The 15,117-nt window shown below is 46.1% G+C and overlaps 1 protein-coding gene across 3 annotated transcripts in view; it reads right to left on the bottom strand.

Moving 5' to 3' along the window:
• The window catches only part of LOC132471180 (SLIT-ROBO Rho GTPase-activating protein 3-like), a 34,485-nt gene that overhangs the window by 18,144 nt on the left and 1,224 nt on the right, over nucleotides 1-15,117 (bottom strand). For all 3 annotated transcript variants that reach the window (XM_060070292.1, XM_060070290.1, XM_060070291.1), the window contains exons 2-8: nucleotides 9,926-10,121; nucleotides 7,654-7,816; nucleotides 5,906-5,968; nucleotides 3,546-3,731; nucleotides 3,093-3,221; nucleotides 2,709-2,930; nucleotides 2,124-2,225 (exon numbers count right to left, since the gene is read on the bottom strand). In XM_060070292.1, coding sequence (XP_059926275.1) covers nucleotides 2,124-2,225; nucleotides 2,709-2,930; nucleotides 3,093-3,221; nucleotides 3,546-3,731; nucleotides 5,906-5,968; nucleotides 7,654-7,816; nucleotides 9,926-10,121 — 1,061 coding nt within the window. The remainder of the gene's footprint in view (nucleotides 1-2,123; nucleotides 2,226-2,708; nucleotides 2,931-3,092; nucleotides 3,222-3,545; nucleotides 3,732-5,905; nucleotides 5,969-7,653; nucleotides 7,817-9,925; nucleotides 10,122-15,117) is intronic.

The following is a 15,117-nucleotide window of genomic DNA, read 5'->3' as shown; positions in this document are numbered from 1 at the left end:
CCCGTTGGCAGTGATGCACAAACGAGCAGGGTGGCGCAGGGAGAATGTGATTCCAGCGGCATAAAGTTTAGCCTTAATGTTCTTGAACGTCGCTCGCTGCTTGGCCAGGCCCGCACTCATGTCGGGGAAGAACAGGATTCTGTTGCCATCGAACTTTATGCCTTCCTTCTGCGATCTCGCCCACCGAAGCACACGCTCCTTGTCCTGATAGCGATGGAATCTAGCGATGATGGCTCGTGGACGTTGTCCCAAGGCAGGCTTCGGAGCAGGTGCACGGTGCGCTCTATCCAGCTCAGGAGGTGTGGGGAAGACATCATTTCCAACAACTGATCGGAGAAGCTTGGAAATGAACTCCGACGGTGAACCTCCCTCCAGACCCTCCGGTAGGCCAACGATCCTTATATTCTGTCGTCTGGAACGATTCTCAAGGTCTTCCGCTTTGGATGTTAATGCAGCATTGGCCTTCTCCAGGTGATCAAGCCTCGTTGTAAGCTCGGCTATCTCGTCACTTTGGGTGGAGAGTGTATTTTCAATGGTCGTTATTATTTGGTTGTGAGAGTCCAATGCCGCGTTGATAGTTTCGAGAGACGTCCGTATAGGTGTAAGGGAGGTATCCAAATATGTCGCGAGGAACGTTTTGAGTTCAGCCGCCAAACTTTCTTTGTGTTTGTCAAGTTCCTGCACCAGGCTAGCAACGGTTAGCGACTCCGCCATCTTAGCCGTCGATGTTGCTTGGGTTGGAGCAGAATCTTTCACCTGTCGTTGTTGTCTCGACATTGTAAAGCCAATTGAATCGATCCGAGATGTAGGCCAACTTTTCTTAAATAATTAATACAGTTACATAGGGTAAACTTCACTTTGGTGCACGAAAATCATGAAATACACGGAGCCGTCCCAAAGCGTGACCAACCCCTCGCATTGCAAAACCGGAAGTCTTTAATCGATTTTTTAAACATTGTTTGTTGATGAATATACTATTTAGCTCAGTAAAGTAGCAAATTTAGCAAGCATAAGCGATCTGTAAGCCCTGCTGATACCTCCGCCAGGGTCATAGTTGAAAGACTGTAATATATGTTCTTCCCAGAATAGGAGATTGGAAAGACGAACACAAAGACTCACAGGAGAGTTGTGGAACCGTGCATTGCTATGGTCCATCGCAGTCAAACACTGACTGGGGTTCACACAAATTTGACCTTTGTGTGTGTGTGTGTGTGAGTCATAGCCAGTCTGGCGGCAGCGATGGCCACAGCAGGAGGTAGAGGTAGAGAGAGGTAGAGGTGTAGAGAGAGGTAGAGGTAGAGGTAGAGGTAGAGAGAGGTAGAGGTAGAGAGAGGTAGAGGTAGAGAGAGGTAGAGGTAGAGAGAGGTAGAGGTAGAGAGAGATAGAGGTAGAGGTAGAGGTAGAGGTAGAGAGAGAGAGAGAGAGAGAGAGAGAGAGAGATGCCTGAAGTCAAACCAATGTCAGATGAGGGATAACTCAAGCTAACTCCTCTAGGATAGTGTGCACTCTAAGTACTTTGTCTGATGGAGGTAGATGTATTGACATTGGACCATCTTCAGACGAGGAATCTGTAGGCTCTGGATGTTTTTAATGACTCCTATGTTTATGACTCATGCGTTGCATGCAACAAGCGAAATGTAATTAAAACCTGTGTTTTTGATTTTGGTATCGTATTACTGCCAGTTCTGTGTAATCCATTCTCCGATTCACTGCCACTAAACTCAAATGATGCTCGTTTTTCATTTGAATTGATTAGCTTACCTATTAACTAGATTGTAACATAATCAGGGAAGGTATTGATTGCTTGGGCAGCTCCTTTTTCAGGCCCCTTTAGTGCCATCGAAGATTTTTCCACGGGTTGTCGGCATGGGTTCGTGTGCTCACAAACACAGCGTAGCATTTCAGTTCATTTCAGTTAGAAAGTAAAACTTCCTTAGCACTCGATCAAGTTCAACTTTGAAACGATGCTCGGTTGCTTTTCAAACGCAGCCTAAGAAGTGCAAATCAAAACAGGGGAGTAAGTATTGGAGAGAAACTAATTGAAGAACCAAAACCCAGAACAGAGCCGCTGAACCGAGAGCCTTCCCTTCCCGGGGTCCCGACGCCATTAGGCCCTCACTCACCTCCTCGTTCTCGATCTTGAGCGTCGCCAGACGGGACTGCAGCTGGTGGTGACGCATCAACAGCTCCGTCTGCACTGGCTGCTGGGCGCTCACCTGGCACACCTGGGGCACAGGATCCAATCAGGAGAAGACATTCAGGGACGGCCAGGGAACAAGGTGTCAGGGTCGAAGGCGTTCATAAGCCATTGTTCGTGGGGGGGGGGGGGGGCGGAGCACAGATAGTTTGGCAACCGCAAGGTTTCGGGGGCAGTACGGGAATAGGCAGGGATTAACAGGAAGAGAAATGGCACCTTTTGGTTTTTAAGGCTGATTGAAGAATATAGCAATGACTTAATGCGAGGCGTTAGAGCACAGTTCATGCGGGGTAAGGTTTGTTCTAACTATCCCCTACCTGCTCAAGAAATTGCAATAAAATTGCCTCATGTCGCGTCGGAAAAAAGTGTCTGTTAAACGACTCGACGGTAAACACTGTGATAGAGACATGAGGGCCGATATGAACCTGCGGCCGCCTGATGCCGCTAATCACGCCCCGTAAAGGGCTGCACCATGGCTTTGGTTCCCCTGCCGCTGCTGCAGGATGCCCACCTCGTCCCCCATGTGCGGCTGGTAGCCGAAGCGGGCCGGCGGGCAGAAGATCTGGCTGTGCATGTCCATGACCTTCAGCTTGTCCCCCCTGACGTCCATGGCGTCCACCGCTCCCTCCAGGAGGTCCAGACCTTCGTGGCGGGACGTCTCCAGGCTGTACTCGGCCGACAGGAAGGTGCGCATGGTGCGGGCCAGGCTGGCGTGGAAGCCCAGGTCGCAGCACTGCAGGCGGCATGACAACCACAAGAGTCAGGCTTCAGTCAAACTTTGCAAAAAGCCAGAAGGTCAGAAAGTTTGAGTTTTAGATCGGTGACCTCGTGCAGTGTGGCGGTCGATATTTGTGAACGTTTTTGAAAGCAGTGTTAAGGAAAAAACGCTTCTTACATCGATCAAATCGGAGATATCGTGGATGTAGTATTTTGCCACCAGGGCATTGGTGGCAGCCAGATTCAGGAGATAATCGTTCCGGGCTTTCGTGCACTTCAGCTTGTTTTCAGAGTACTTGGCTTGTCTCTGAGGAGAGAGGTAGAGAGAGAAAAAAAAGAAGAAGCATCATTCAATACTTGATCTAGGAAACGGTCTCCCACTGCAATAACCCAATTACTTTGCTCTTCTTACGATGCATAAGCACTCATAAGAGAAATATCAATAATTCATGAAACACATTTTATACTCCAAAGCTGCACACTTATGTGCCTTGAGGTTTAGTTTAGTTTTCTTCACACCCAAAGTGTAGTTGCCCACAGGTGTGTGTGTGTGTGTCTGTTAGTGTGTGTGTGTCTGTGCGTGCGTGCGTGCGTGCGTGTGCGTGTGTGTGTGTGTGACGTGAAGCCGTACCTTCTCCTTCATCTTCTCCATCTTCTTGACGGAGCTGCGTCTGGTGGGGCGGTCCTCGTGGACGTGGCGCAGCAGCCCCGCGTCGTTGGCCTTCCCCATGTGCTTCTCCTCCTGCTTCTCCGCCTCCTTCAGCTTGCTCTCCGAGGACAGGCTCTCCGTGTGGTACATGTGGTACGTCTTCATGACCTGCAGGGCCACAGTTTGATCAGTCCCAGGGTCTCTCTCTCTGTCTTTCTGTCCGTCTGTTTCGTCCGTCCTCAATTTGCAGCATCCGTCAGCACGGTATTAAGAACCACGGACACACAGACAGACAGGGCAATCACACAGAGGAATGAAAAAATTGTAACGAGATTGCGATTAGACATGATTGAGTCGAAACCTTTCAGACATCCGCGATCATTCGTCTTTCTTAACCACGCTGAGAGCAACCCTAACTCTTCCATTAATATTACATCTCTCCTTAATAGGCCCTACTAATTGCCCGGCATCTCTTTGTTTGTATTTTTCCTCAGTGCTCACGATGCTTCATGCAAATACACAAACAGACGCACACTGTTAGTCACACAGCGGGTTATGATATTATAAAATGATTTTGTGTGCCTTCCTTTGTGCATCTAGTTGTGCGGACTGCCAGCGGAACGGCGTGCAGTGAGGTGCGGCCGTCGCGCGTCGCCAGGCTAGCCCTCCAAGCTAGCTCTTTAAGGAACGTGTTAGAGCAAACAACAGAATGTCGGTTTCATGCCTCCTTTCAAACGGGTTCTGTGTGCCAGTGTGAATCTGTCAACATTGAGACAACTGTAACAAAAAACAACGCAGACACACACACACACACACACTCAACTTGTGTTCCGCCCACACAGGTTCGCACGTCCCGGTCGCCTAGCAACGACTGATTAAAATAATGCATATAAACCAAGGAAAGAAAAATCAATGATTCAAGCATGAAGGAGGTCACAACGTAAGACTGAACACCCCCCCCCCCCACACACACACACACCCCCACTGAGTGTGAAACAAGAAACTACTTGATTTCCAAAGAAGGGCCCGAGCCAACAGCTAATCGATCACTGAGAATTGGAAGAGCACTACAAACAGCCAATCCGAAATTACTATTCAACACACGGAGACCGACAGCACACAGAGAGCCACGCAAAAGTGTTATTACACATGATAACATTCTGCCTAAATGAGATACATGTATTTTAGTTTATTTATGCCCCTAGAAAACTCCAGATACAAAACTAGCGTTAGCCGTATTGGAGGGATGTACACTATGGCTTAATGTGTTGGACGCATGTCTTCAATAATGAATGAGGGGGGGGGGGGCAGGACAAATCGATGGGGGTGAAGTGCAATATAGAGTTACATGAGAGGACTCTTTGCATTCACGTTAAACCCAGCATGGATCTCCTCAACAGAGTGGCGGACCATGTTGTCCATTCTCCTTTACAAACCTAAATAATAATGTAATGTATGTACCTGTAATGATAACTATATCCTGTCTATAATGTCATGCATACGTACCTGTAATGATAACTATATCCTGTGTATAATGTCATGTATATGAACCTGTTATGACAACTTTATCCAGTCTAGTATAATGTAATGTACATGTACCTGTTATGATAACTATATCCTGTCTATAATGTTATGTATATGAACCTTTTATGGTAACTATATCCTGTCTATAATGTCATGTATATGTACCTGTAATGAGTACTATATCCTGTTGTAATATGTCTCTTCTCTTTTTTAAAGATACTAGAATACAAGGTTGCACTGAATCGAATGATGCTAGGATACAACACAAACAAATACAACCACAACATGTAAATGAGAGAGCTGGCATCGCTGTTGTCCATCGCCACCGGGATGAACTCGGTTGTTAAAGCGTACAATAAGGCCTTTCATTTTTCCTCAACATATGTGAGTGCGTGTGTGAGTGCGTGTGTGAGTGCGTGTGTGAGTGCGCGCTTCCCCCAGTCCAACTGGCTCTGCTCATCCAAGATTAGGTCAGCCTCGTAAGGGCAGTGATAAACTGCCTCTTCTCTCTCTCTCTCTCTCTCTCTCTCTCTCTCTCTCTTTCTCTTTCTCTTTCTCTTTCTCTTTCTCTCTCTTTCTCCCCCCCCCCCCCCCACAGCGCTGAGTGGACACTATGCTTGGCGTAAGTGCTGAGAGCACTCTGACCCTGCATGCAGAACTCCACACAGCAGTGAACTAACGCAGCCATCCACTGCAGGCTTGAAAAGGGAAATAGATATCAGCCAGGCCAGGGATATAATGGCAACATTGTCCAAATGCCAGATAGATAAGGCTGATATGTTAATGAATACAGGAGGTATATACGTTCACACACTCACCGTGTAGAGCTCATTCGTGACTTTCACCAACTCCTCGTGCATCTGCACTCCCAGGTCCTTGCTCTGGAGAGGACAGAAGAAGGTAGGAGAAGTATTGATTACCTCTCGGTTCATACAAACGATGCAGATCCACTAACAATTGTACCAGAGGAGTGTCAAGGAATTGACAGGGCTATGTGAATGCTTAAAAGGGTGGGAAGACATGTCTGGTCATTTATACCGGAAAATGTATCCTGCAATTTTCTGGCTTTCATGTGTAAAAGGGAATATCGAGTGTAAAAGCAGATAATTGGTCATTTTTTTGCCAATTATCCATGAGTCTTGGTTTCTAGTCATTCACACATTCACACTAGTCATTCACCCAGTAGCCACACTAGTGTGGCTACTGGGTCCAGAAACTTGTCACAGACTGGTTTCTAGTGTGGCTACTGAGTCTAGAAACTCATCACAGGTTTCTAGTGGGTTATGGGGACTGGGAACCGATCAAAGACTGGTTTCCAGTTGGCTACTTGTTGGGTCCAGTTGGGTCATGGTTTCTAGTCAGTAACACAGAAGGGTTTCTAGTTGGTTATGTGGACTGGAAACCTATCACAGACTGGTTTCTAGTTGGTTATGGGGACTGGAAACCTGTCACAGACTGGTTTGTAATGGGTTATAGGGACTGGGAACCTGTCACAAACTGGTTTCTAGTGGGTTATGGGGACTGGGAACCTGTCACCATTTGTTTTAGCCCTTTAGCATCAGCGTCCCCTCACGCTCCCACAACTCTGGCAGGAGAAATGAGAATGTGGCAATACCATTAAGGGGATTTGATATTGAGTTCTCGGTTCCTCAGGAAGACATTCAAATAACCGTCTTGCATGTATTTCAGACATCTCTACCACATATTGAGGAATACAAGTTCTCCTTTGAACACATTTACATGGTTGCGTTTTTCAGGAAAGGTCAGTTTGGGGTTTTGACTTCCAGGTTCACAACCACACATCTAACATCTATCTATGCATCCATCCCTGAGGTGCAAAACTCCCCACCACAATCTGTTCATCAATGACGTGTAACCACTGTAAACTGCTCTGTTTCAAAGCATCTGCTGAATGACTCAATAGTAAAAGTAGGAATGAACCGAGTCTCCTGCAGCCTAGTTGAATGCCTCGGCAGACCTGCTCTCGGTGTGTTGGCCGGGAGGCCGTGTTGGCCGGGATACTGCGTTGGCCAGGAGACTGGCTCACCCAGGCTTTAGCCTCTTAAGAGATCCCTGGAGGACACACAGTAAATCACAAGACTGCTGATCCTGCTGTCCATTAGATAAACACCATAAGTCGGCTGTCTCTCACGCATGAAATATAGAACTGGTGTTCCCTGTCCTTGATTCTAGGTTCGCTACGAACATAAGGCTGGATAGCGTTATTAGATGAGCTCATGGGAAGCGATACAACGGGCCAAGTATTTGGACAGGACGCCCCACCCCCCATGGTCTAGCGTAGCACAATAGGGTTTACTTTACATACGCCATAATTTATGGAGCCATTACGCAGAGGCCTTCTGACAAAGCGTTATGAATGGAGCAGAGTCATTTCCAAGAAGTTGGCGCATCAGACAATGTCATTCTCTGTGAGTGATAAGCAGAATCGCCAAGGCATGGTTTGCATAGCTGGCGCATGGCACATGGCGGTCCATTCTACGATGTGCGCGTCAGTCGAATGTTGTGGTTTGGTGGGCTTTGACATCCGCTGCATTCTTCTGCTGACCTTCTTGAAGAGTCTGATGACATCTTCACCCACGTGCGCCAGGCGGACAATGATGTTGTTGTTGTAGATGTCGCTGAGCGTGGCGTGGTCGCGGCTCTCGCGTCTCGTCTGGTTCAGAACCAGGTACCAGCAGTTCACCGTGGACAGCAGGTTCTGGTCCTTCCTGGAACAGCCGTGGGAAGAAGGTATGGTTTAGGTTTTGACTTTAGTTCTTAAAAAGGGAAGATGACAAAGGAAAAGCAATGAAAAGTAAATGTTTAGGTTTGTGTTTTTAAAAATCCAAATCCATGTCGTTTTATTATATATGAAGTACTTTTGTTTAAATTCATACAAAAGATAATGATCCCTTTTTGAGATTTTAACATTTGCTAACGTTAAAATAAACCAACACTGAAAAGAAACCGCTGGAACCTTTTCGACAGCAAACGCTAGAGATTGATCTACCTATCATCATATCCCTCTATCTCCCTTATCTCAAAGGCGACCAGCACATGAAAGCCACCACACGAAGGAAGTGATGTCACAACACGCATCCTGTTACGCAAATTGAAACACGTTTTAAGGTTTCACTTAGAAAGACGATGATTGTGTGAAGACACCGACCCGTCCACATCTGAAGCTCAGGAGATTCTGCAGGTCACCTTGAGGTCGTCATCTTCTTCCATGATCTCCCTTCACATCCCACACCTCTCTGAAATAAACCCAGACGTCCCTGTGGCCGCTACTTGAAAGCAGAGTGCATGTGTTTGATCCCAGAGCCGGCCCTGAACAACCAGGAAGGACCCTTTGTTGTGAAACCTCACGTGCGCCGCCCTTAAGATCGGCGGCGAAGTGAGCGATTCGAGTTCAATCGGTCAACGGTGGGAAGTTCCCATGGAAGATCAAAGCCTTGACTTGTCTCTGCGATGCGCTCGGCTGCGGCCCCAACCGTGCGGAACAGGTTGGGCTCCGGATCAGAAGAAGAAGTGTGAAGAGGGAGATAAAGGAGATGAAGGAGATACCCCAGCCATATACTCTTGATAGCTAATTGGACGCGCAACAGGAAGTTGACGTCAAACATTTAAGGCGCGACGTGTCAACATCAGACACATGATGAACTCATCTGAATGCCAGGTATTGTGTGTGGAAAACCTGAGAGTATACTGCCTGATCAGGGTGGTTTGCGCCAACCTCTTTGGTGGTAAACCAAGTTATTTTTTGTCAGGGCATTGGAAACTTTCACCCGACAAGCTATGTGAAAGCTGTGGTTCATTATGTCAAACCATCGCAGCAGTTGAAAAGAGTGAATAACTGACAGATTAATGGATTGATCCAACCTATATATAGAAAGTGCGTGACAAGATACAATGATGTGACATGGAAGTTTCTCGAAAAACAAGACAGAGCGAGAGAAAGTGAAGAAAGGCCTGTGTGCTATGTGCCTGTGAGCACTTGTGAGTTCTAAACATGACTGACAGGTTTAGTTTTGCATATATATATATATATATATATATATATAGAACAGCAGTTACTTCTGAGCTAAACAAACAAACATAATGATGTGAGCTTTGTCAACCCGTGCTTTTAATGTGTATATTTTAACGACTGGATCCTGGTTTGTGTACAAACCGTGTCAACCAGAAAAACATTTTAACTGGAAGAAACTGAAGGAAACCGCGATAAACCGTAGAGCATGAGTTGGTCCGTGATCAAACAAAACAGCAGTTCCTCATGCAGACGATTGCAAAGTGCATTCATGACACAGACGTGTGTCACATTTTCCACCACTTTTCAGTTAAAAGCAAAGGGGCAGACGGGGGCAAAATGTTGTGGTTGTTTCTGAAAGCAATTAACTCTATGGAGAGGGAATGCAGGCATTAGCGTAGCTGTCTGGCGCGGGGAGGGGCGGTGTGAGAGGCAGAACAGAAATGACAGCCGGATATAGAAGAAGGCAGTGGATAAAGAGTCTGACCTAGTTGGGAGAGACACAGCGGCCCGCAGGCCAAGGGCTTTTTTCTTGGCATGCTCCGTCTTTCTGTTCAGGTCATTTCACTTTCACTTTCACTTTAACCCCAACCCCCCCCCCCCCCCCCCTTCCACAATACCTCGACCACTCACACACAATCCCTTGTTCTGCTGGATGGTCATTTAATTTTTAATTCTCTGCGTCCCCAGATTTCGCTTTAACCGGCCGTCAAGGTGAAGCGAGCTTCGAGCCGTCCATCGGTTAGCCGTACGTAAACACACACAGTATTTTGGGCGGTGTTGACCCTGTGAGAGCGGCCTCACTCACTTGAACTGCTGGTGCTCCCGCGACGTGCGTATCTTGGCCGAGTAGCGCTCGGCCAGCTTGTCCAGGCCCCTGGAGTACTCCAGCTGCAGCTCGGCCTTGCGGCGGAAGAAGTCCTGCAGGTCCTGCAGCAGCTGGAGACGGGACTCTGACTGCTGCTCCAGACATCGGAACTGCTCCACCAGCTGGTTACGAATCTCTGCACACACAAGAGGGAATGGCTGGCGGTCAGCGTTGGAACTTGGACATGCACTTCCCATGTGGAAAGCGGCAGGTGAAAAAATGCATGAGCTTGCAGTGAGCAGGGTCTGACTGACACATGGCAAAAGCATGCGTCAGAAGTCAGACCACAGAACTCGCTCACAGGAAGTGGAAGAGGACTCATTTGCAAAGACCTATTTATGGTTTATCTTCCTGAGCACTTGTCCAAACTACTGTCTTCATCACTTAATTTAATTTGATGTCAAAGTACATTTGCCTACTGCACTAATACACATGTAATACATGCACTAATTGTGTGTGTGTGTGTGTGTGTGTGTGTGTGTGTGTGTGTGTGTGTGTGTGTGTGTGTGTGTGTGTGTGTGTGTGTGTGTGTGTGTGTGTGTGTGTGTGTGTGTGTGTGTGTGTGTGTGTGTGTGTGAGATGAGTTGTGTACGTGTAGGCGTATGTGGTAATGATAACAGGGTTGCGTGTTTGAATGCTATGGTTTTGGCAGTGCATGTGAGATGCTTGTCTGCTGATTGCAGCAGACGAGACGGAAAATATAAAATAGGTCAGGTTCTCAAAAACCATTGTGCTTACTAAGAGAGCCAGGGGTGGGAACCGCCTTCACCAAACAGAAGCCAAGGGGCTGTGGCCTCAGCTTATGAGGTTGGGGGACTTGCTATTGGTTCACAGAGTCGCATGTGAATGAAAGAATCCTAAAGTTTTGAAATGAAAAATGGTCAATAGTATATAGTTACAGTTAGCAATGTAATCCTTGAATGATTTTTCAAATCCACAAACACAAGCACACGCAGGCACATGTCCACACATACGCACACACAAAACACACCATTTAGTGTAATGAAACGTTTTACCCATACATATGTCGCCTACAAGCCAAAATGATGCCTGAAATGTGTCAATGGAAAAGATGACCAAGTGAAAGAATAGCCTTTTATTCACTTATGAATGGTGTTTCTGTCTCGCTGAACAGAGGGCTGCAGAAACGCCTCATCATCCACGCCAGTGTGCGAGTGTGAAACCGGGAAAGAGAAGGACGAACGCTCGAATGAAAGAAACCAACAAGAAAAAGGCCGGAGTGACGGGAGTGAAGAGGAAAGAAAGGGAGATGAAGAATGAGAGAGAGAGAGCAAGGGAGAAGAGAGAGAGAGGGAGAGACACAATAATGTGCAGCGACTGGCGGCTTGGAAAAGTACCCCTCATGGTAGCCATAGTTGCCCAGTTGCCTGGATACATGCGTCTAGAGGCATCTCCAGAGGAGCCTCCAGTTCCCTACGAGCCTCTCCCTCTAGCTGGCATAATGGCTAGCGACAAGGACAACTCCCCTGCTTCTCTGGGTTCACAGCCTGTGTCTGTGCTGAATGATCCACCAAAACGTATAAGACGTGAACTCATTGTGGCGAGTCTTCCCTTTATAAAAAAAAAACTGCAAAATACAATCTATAAATCTGTTCATATACAATGGAGGGTTTGGCAGATTATTGTGGTAGGGTAAATTATAATATAAGCAGAATTTTTATAGGACATCTCCCAGTGACAGGGCAGAATATGTCTGGATCTCTCTGGAGCATTGCTATTTTTGGAAGTAACATTGTAACTGCAAGGCATGGTGCAATACCACACACTACATTCAATGAATGATTCAGGCTTCAGCCAAGTAGGCCTAATGCATAATAAGGAAGCTAGCATGCAGCTAGCAAGGAGATGGATGTTTAAGACCAAAATGTAGGATAGTAAAACCGCCATTTTCTCAGCTTGGGTTTTCGTTGGGTCCAAATCATCCAAATGTTCCACACTGTGGGACATCTGGAAATGTACCCATTGAACCTCAACGATAACTCATTTTTTTCTTTCACTCCTCAACGAGAAGAGTTAAAACCCATGTGTGCACAGCTGAATATAACGGCCACTAAGAGCATAGATGCACTACTTCCAGAGTGATGAGCGCAGCAGTAAAACTGTGGAAACTAGGTGGAAAATACTCACTGCTGGCATCTAAAATAATTTGATTATGTTTACTTAATAGATCATAAGTCCACAAACCAACACAGTGTTTTAGAACGAATTTCGATATATTTTGGGGACCAAAAACCACCAAATGTATAATTGTAAACAACATTGATCCAAAATGAAAGTAATGGATCTTGCTCCTTCACTATAGCTGTAGTCGGACCCACCGTGCTCCTGTGGTCATACCGCGTAAACCCCACCACGCGAAGACCATGTTGATGACGCAGCAGAATCAGAGCAACCTTACTGTCACTCTGGTGCTGCAGGGTTCGGTCGCATCCCCTGCAGAGGCTAGCAAAGAACAGCACATGTCAAATAAGGACACTAGTACTGCATGGACCGGGTTTCAGTGTAGCAAAGCCTACAGTATTGAGTCCACACAGCCTACTGCGGCCCGGCCAAAGCAGTAGGCTGGAGGCACACTGCTCGGGGTTCTCGTCTATGGGTTAGCCATGCATGGCAAATCACATGTTCCCTAAGCAAAGCTGACAACGTTGACATCATTTGGCACAAATCAAGGCTGGGTGCTGTGTGCACTTGTCCCTGGGCTGCAGTAAGGACGCTGGAATGTCTTCATAGGATATTTTCCCGGATAACCCGCTCCTCGCGAGCTCACCCTGCCCTTTCCCTTGAATCGTCTCTCTCTCCGTTCAAAAGCAGCGGTGTGAAGCAAAAAACAAACGATCCTCTCTGTGCCGCAACACTGCAGATGTAAAGGTCATGATTACCGGTAGCTCTACACACCGTTGTATCTATATGTATGTATTTAAATAACATCCAGGCGTACAAACACACACACACACACACATGACGCACACACACACACACACACACACAAATGCAGAAACACACACTCTATATATATCCACACGCAGTGTACATGCATGCATGAATGCATGCATGAACACATGATTACAATGTTCAATGAAGTATGCCCCTGACACAAAGACAAAAGTGTCTTCCATTGTTGTGGTGTAGAATGCCGGCCATTTCACGATCCTATCAAAGTATTTCATCATGGTGATCCCACACACAGAGGGGTGTGTCAAATTGTAGTGGGAATGTATATCCGATGCAAACAGAATGGGGAAAATAGGGAAATAAATTCAGTCCTGTCCTCCTCCTACACCCAGGGGAGAGTTGGCGATGTCCTTCTTCTTGGCATTAAAGAAGGTCAATCGTAGTAGAAGGCCTTGTTACCGCAGGCGGCACAGAAAGCACTACTGCACTGTCAACAATTGACACCCAAACTCAACACTAGGTCTTACTGCTGCGCAGACTCATATCGGATCTCAATACCATAGGTTACAAGGACATTCCACACATTCAGCATTACTGGGGCCCTCAAATGTTCTTGTATTATTGGTGGTTGGTTAACTCTTTGCATTTCTCAACCCATCATAGCTTTGTTGTTACAAAAGGCCAAGCTTAATATTTCGATATTTCACTTATTACTAAACCAAGTGGCCTACAACTTAATTACGACCACTCTATTAATGGCTGTGTTGAGGCTACTCACATGCTGATTTTATTTATGTATTTTATTTGAATTTTATTTGAAAGAGACGACGCAATTCACCACAGATAACTTATTATGGCACATCAATTTACAGTGCAACACTGATTCACTGCTCCAGGGGAACAGATGTATCTATACTTAGCATTGCAATACGCTATAGCTTAAAAAATAGCAACCTATGAAGGTAACTTAGAACCCTTAGAAATATCATGTGACAAAGGTCATGAGTCTGAGATGACCAATAAACACCACAACCACAAAATAACACGCCTAACCAAGGAGACGATGTGAACGCCTCCCATCAGGTCGACACCCGCCTATCAAGTACGTGGCCTAGTAAAAAGAATTGGATGCAGGCCTATATATTCTGGGTTTTATTGAGCCTGCGTTCAGCGGGCCGGATTGAACTGTTGTGTCGCCGCTTACAGAGCATTATTGAGGGTGTTATGCCACAAAGCCTTTATAGCTCCAAACTGATCTAACCTGGCCTGCAAATGAGCTTATTATGTCAGCTTAAAAGCTTTTCCTGAAACTGAGAAGGGATTCTTATGTGCTGTGGTGCTCTCAAACACAGCAAAGGGTCTGCTAACAAACCAAACCCCCCCCCCGAGAGAGAGAGAGAGAGAGAGAGAGAGAGAGAGAGAGAGAGAGAGAGAGAGAGAGAGAGAGGATAATAGAGGCAGAGGAAGAGACAGTAAGAACAACACACAGAAGTTGACAGATGAATAGGGAGAGAGAAAGACTGACAGAGACAGGTGAGATGATAATAGAGGCAGAGACAATACAAACAAGACACAGAGGTTGAGAGATAAATAGCTCCACCTCATAATTCTCATTCCATTCACATAGCAGACCATGAACAAATATCCAAAACATCTAGCCTGTCCATTCTGTCGCAATGCCAATGTGATGGTAACACGTTGGCTTCACTCTTGAGATGCAACACTGCGTGATAAATGCTGGGATTCAGTAAGGTAGTTCAGTTACAGGAAAAACACAAAGGGAGGATACTACTTTACGTAACAATTACATGTTGTATTGATTGTCCCTTTTTTTTTTTTACCACAATGTCTGTCTGTTTTAATAGACCTGCTGAGCTGTTTTAACATATTGATGTTGTCCTTTATAAACTCAATCTAAAAAACGATCAATACATTTACCATTAAAGACAGAAGTGCACGACCTGGGCAATGATAATAGTGTAATGACTTATGTATTTGATGTCAGACATGAACGTGAGGATGCCAGTTTATGTTAGGTTATTGGATATGGTTAATTAAAGTAAGATATAAGATAAATTATCCATATTGTCGGTCAGAGAGGATGCTTGACTCTACTTTCTCCTCTTCGACATTCATCCAGTCGCATATTTTAGAGCAGACTGATAAATCCTCCTATTGTTCATAATTCATACTGACCGCATACATTAATGATGGGCTTT

Source organism: Gadus macrocephalus, chromosome 13 (assembly GCF_031168955.1).
Source record: "Gadus macrocephalus chromosome 13, ASM3116895v1".
NCBI lineage: Eukaryota > Metazoa > Chordata > Actinopteri > Gadiformes > Gadidae > Gadus > Gadus macrocephalus.
Note: the sequence above shows the minus strand (reverse complement) of the source record. Positions and strands in the feature narration are given on the sequence as shown.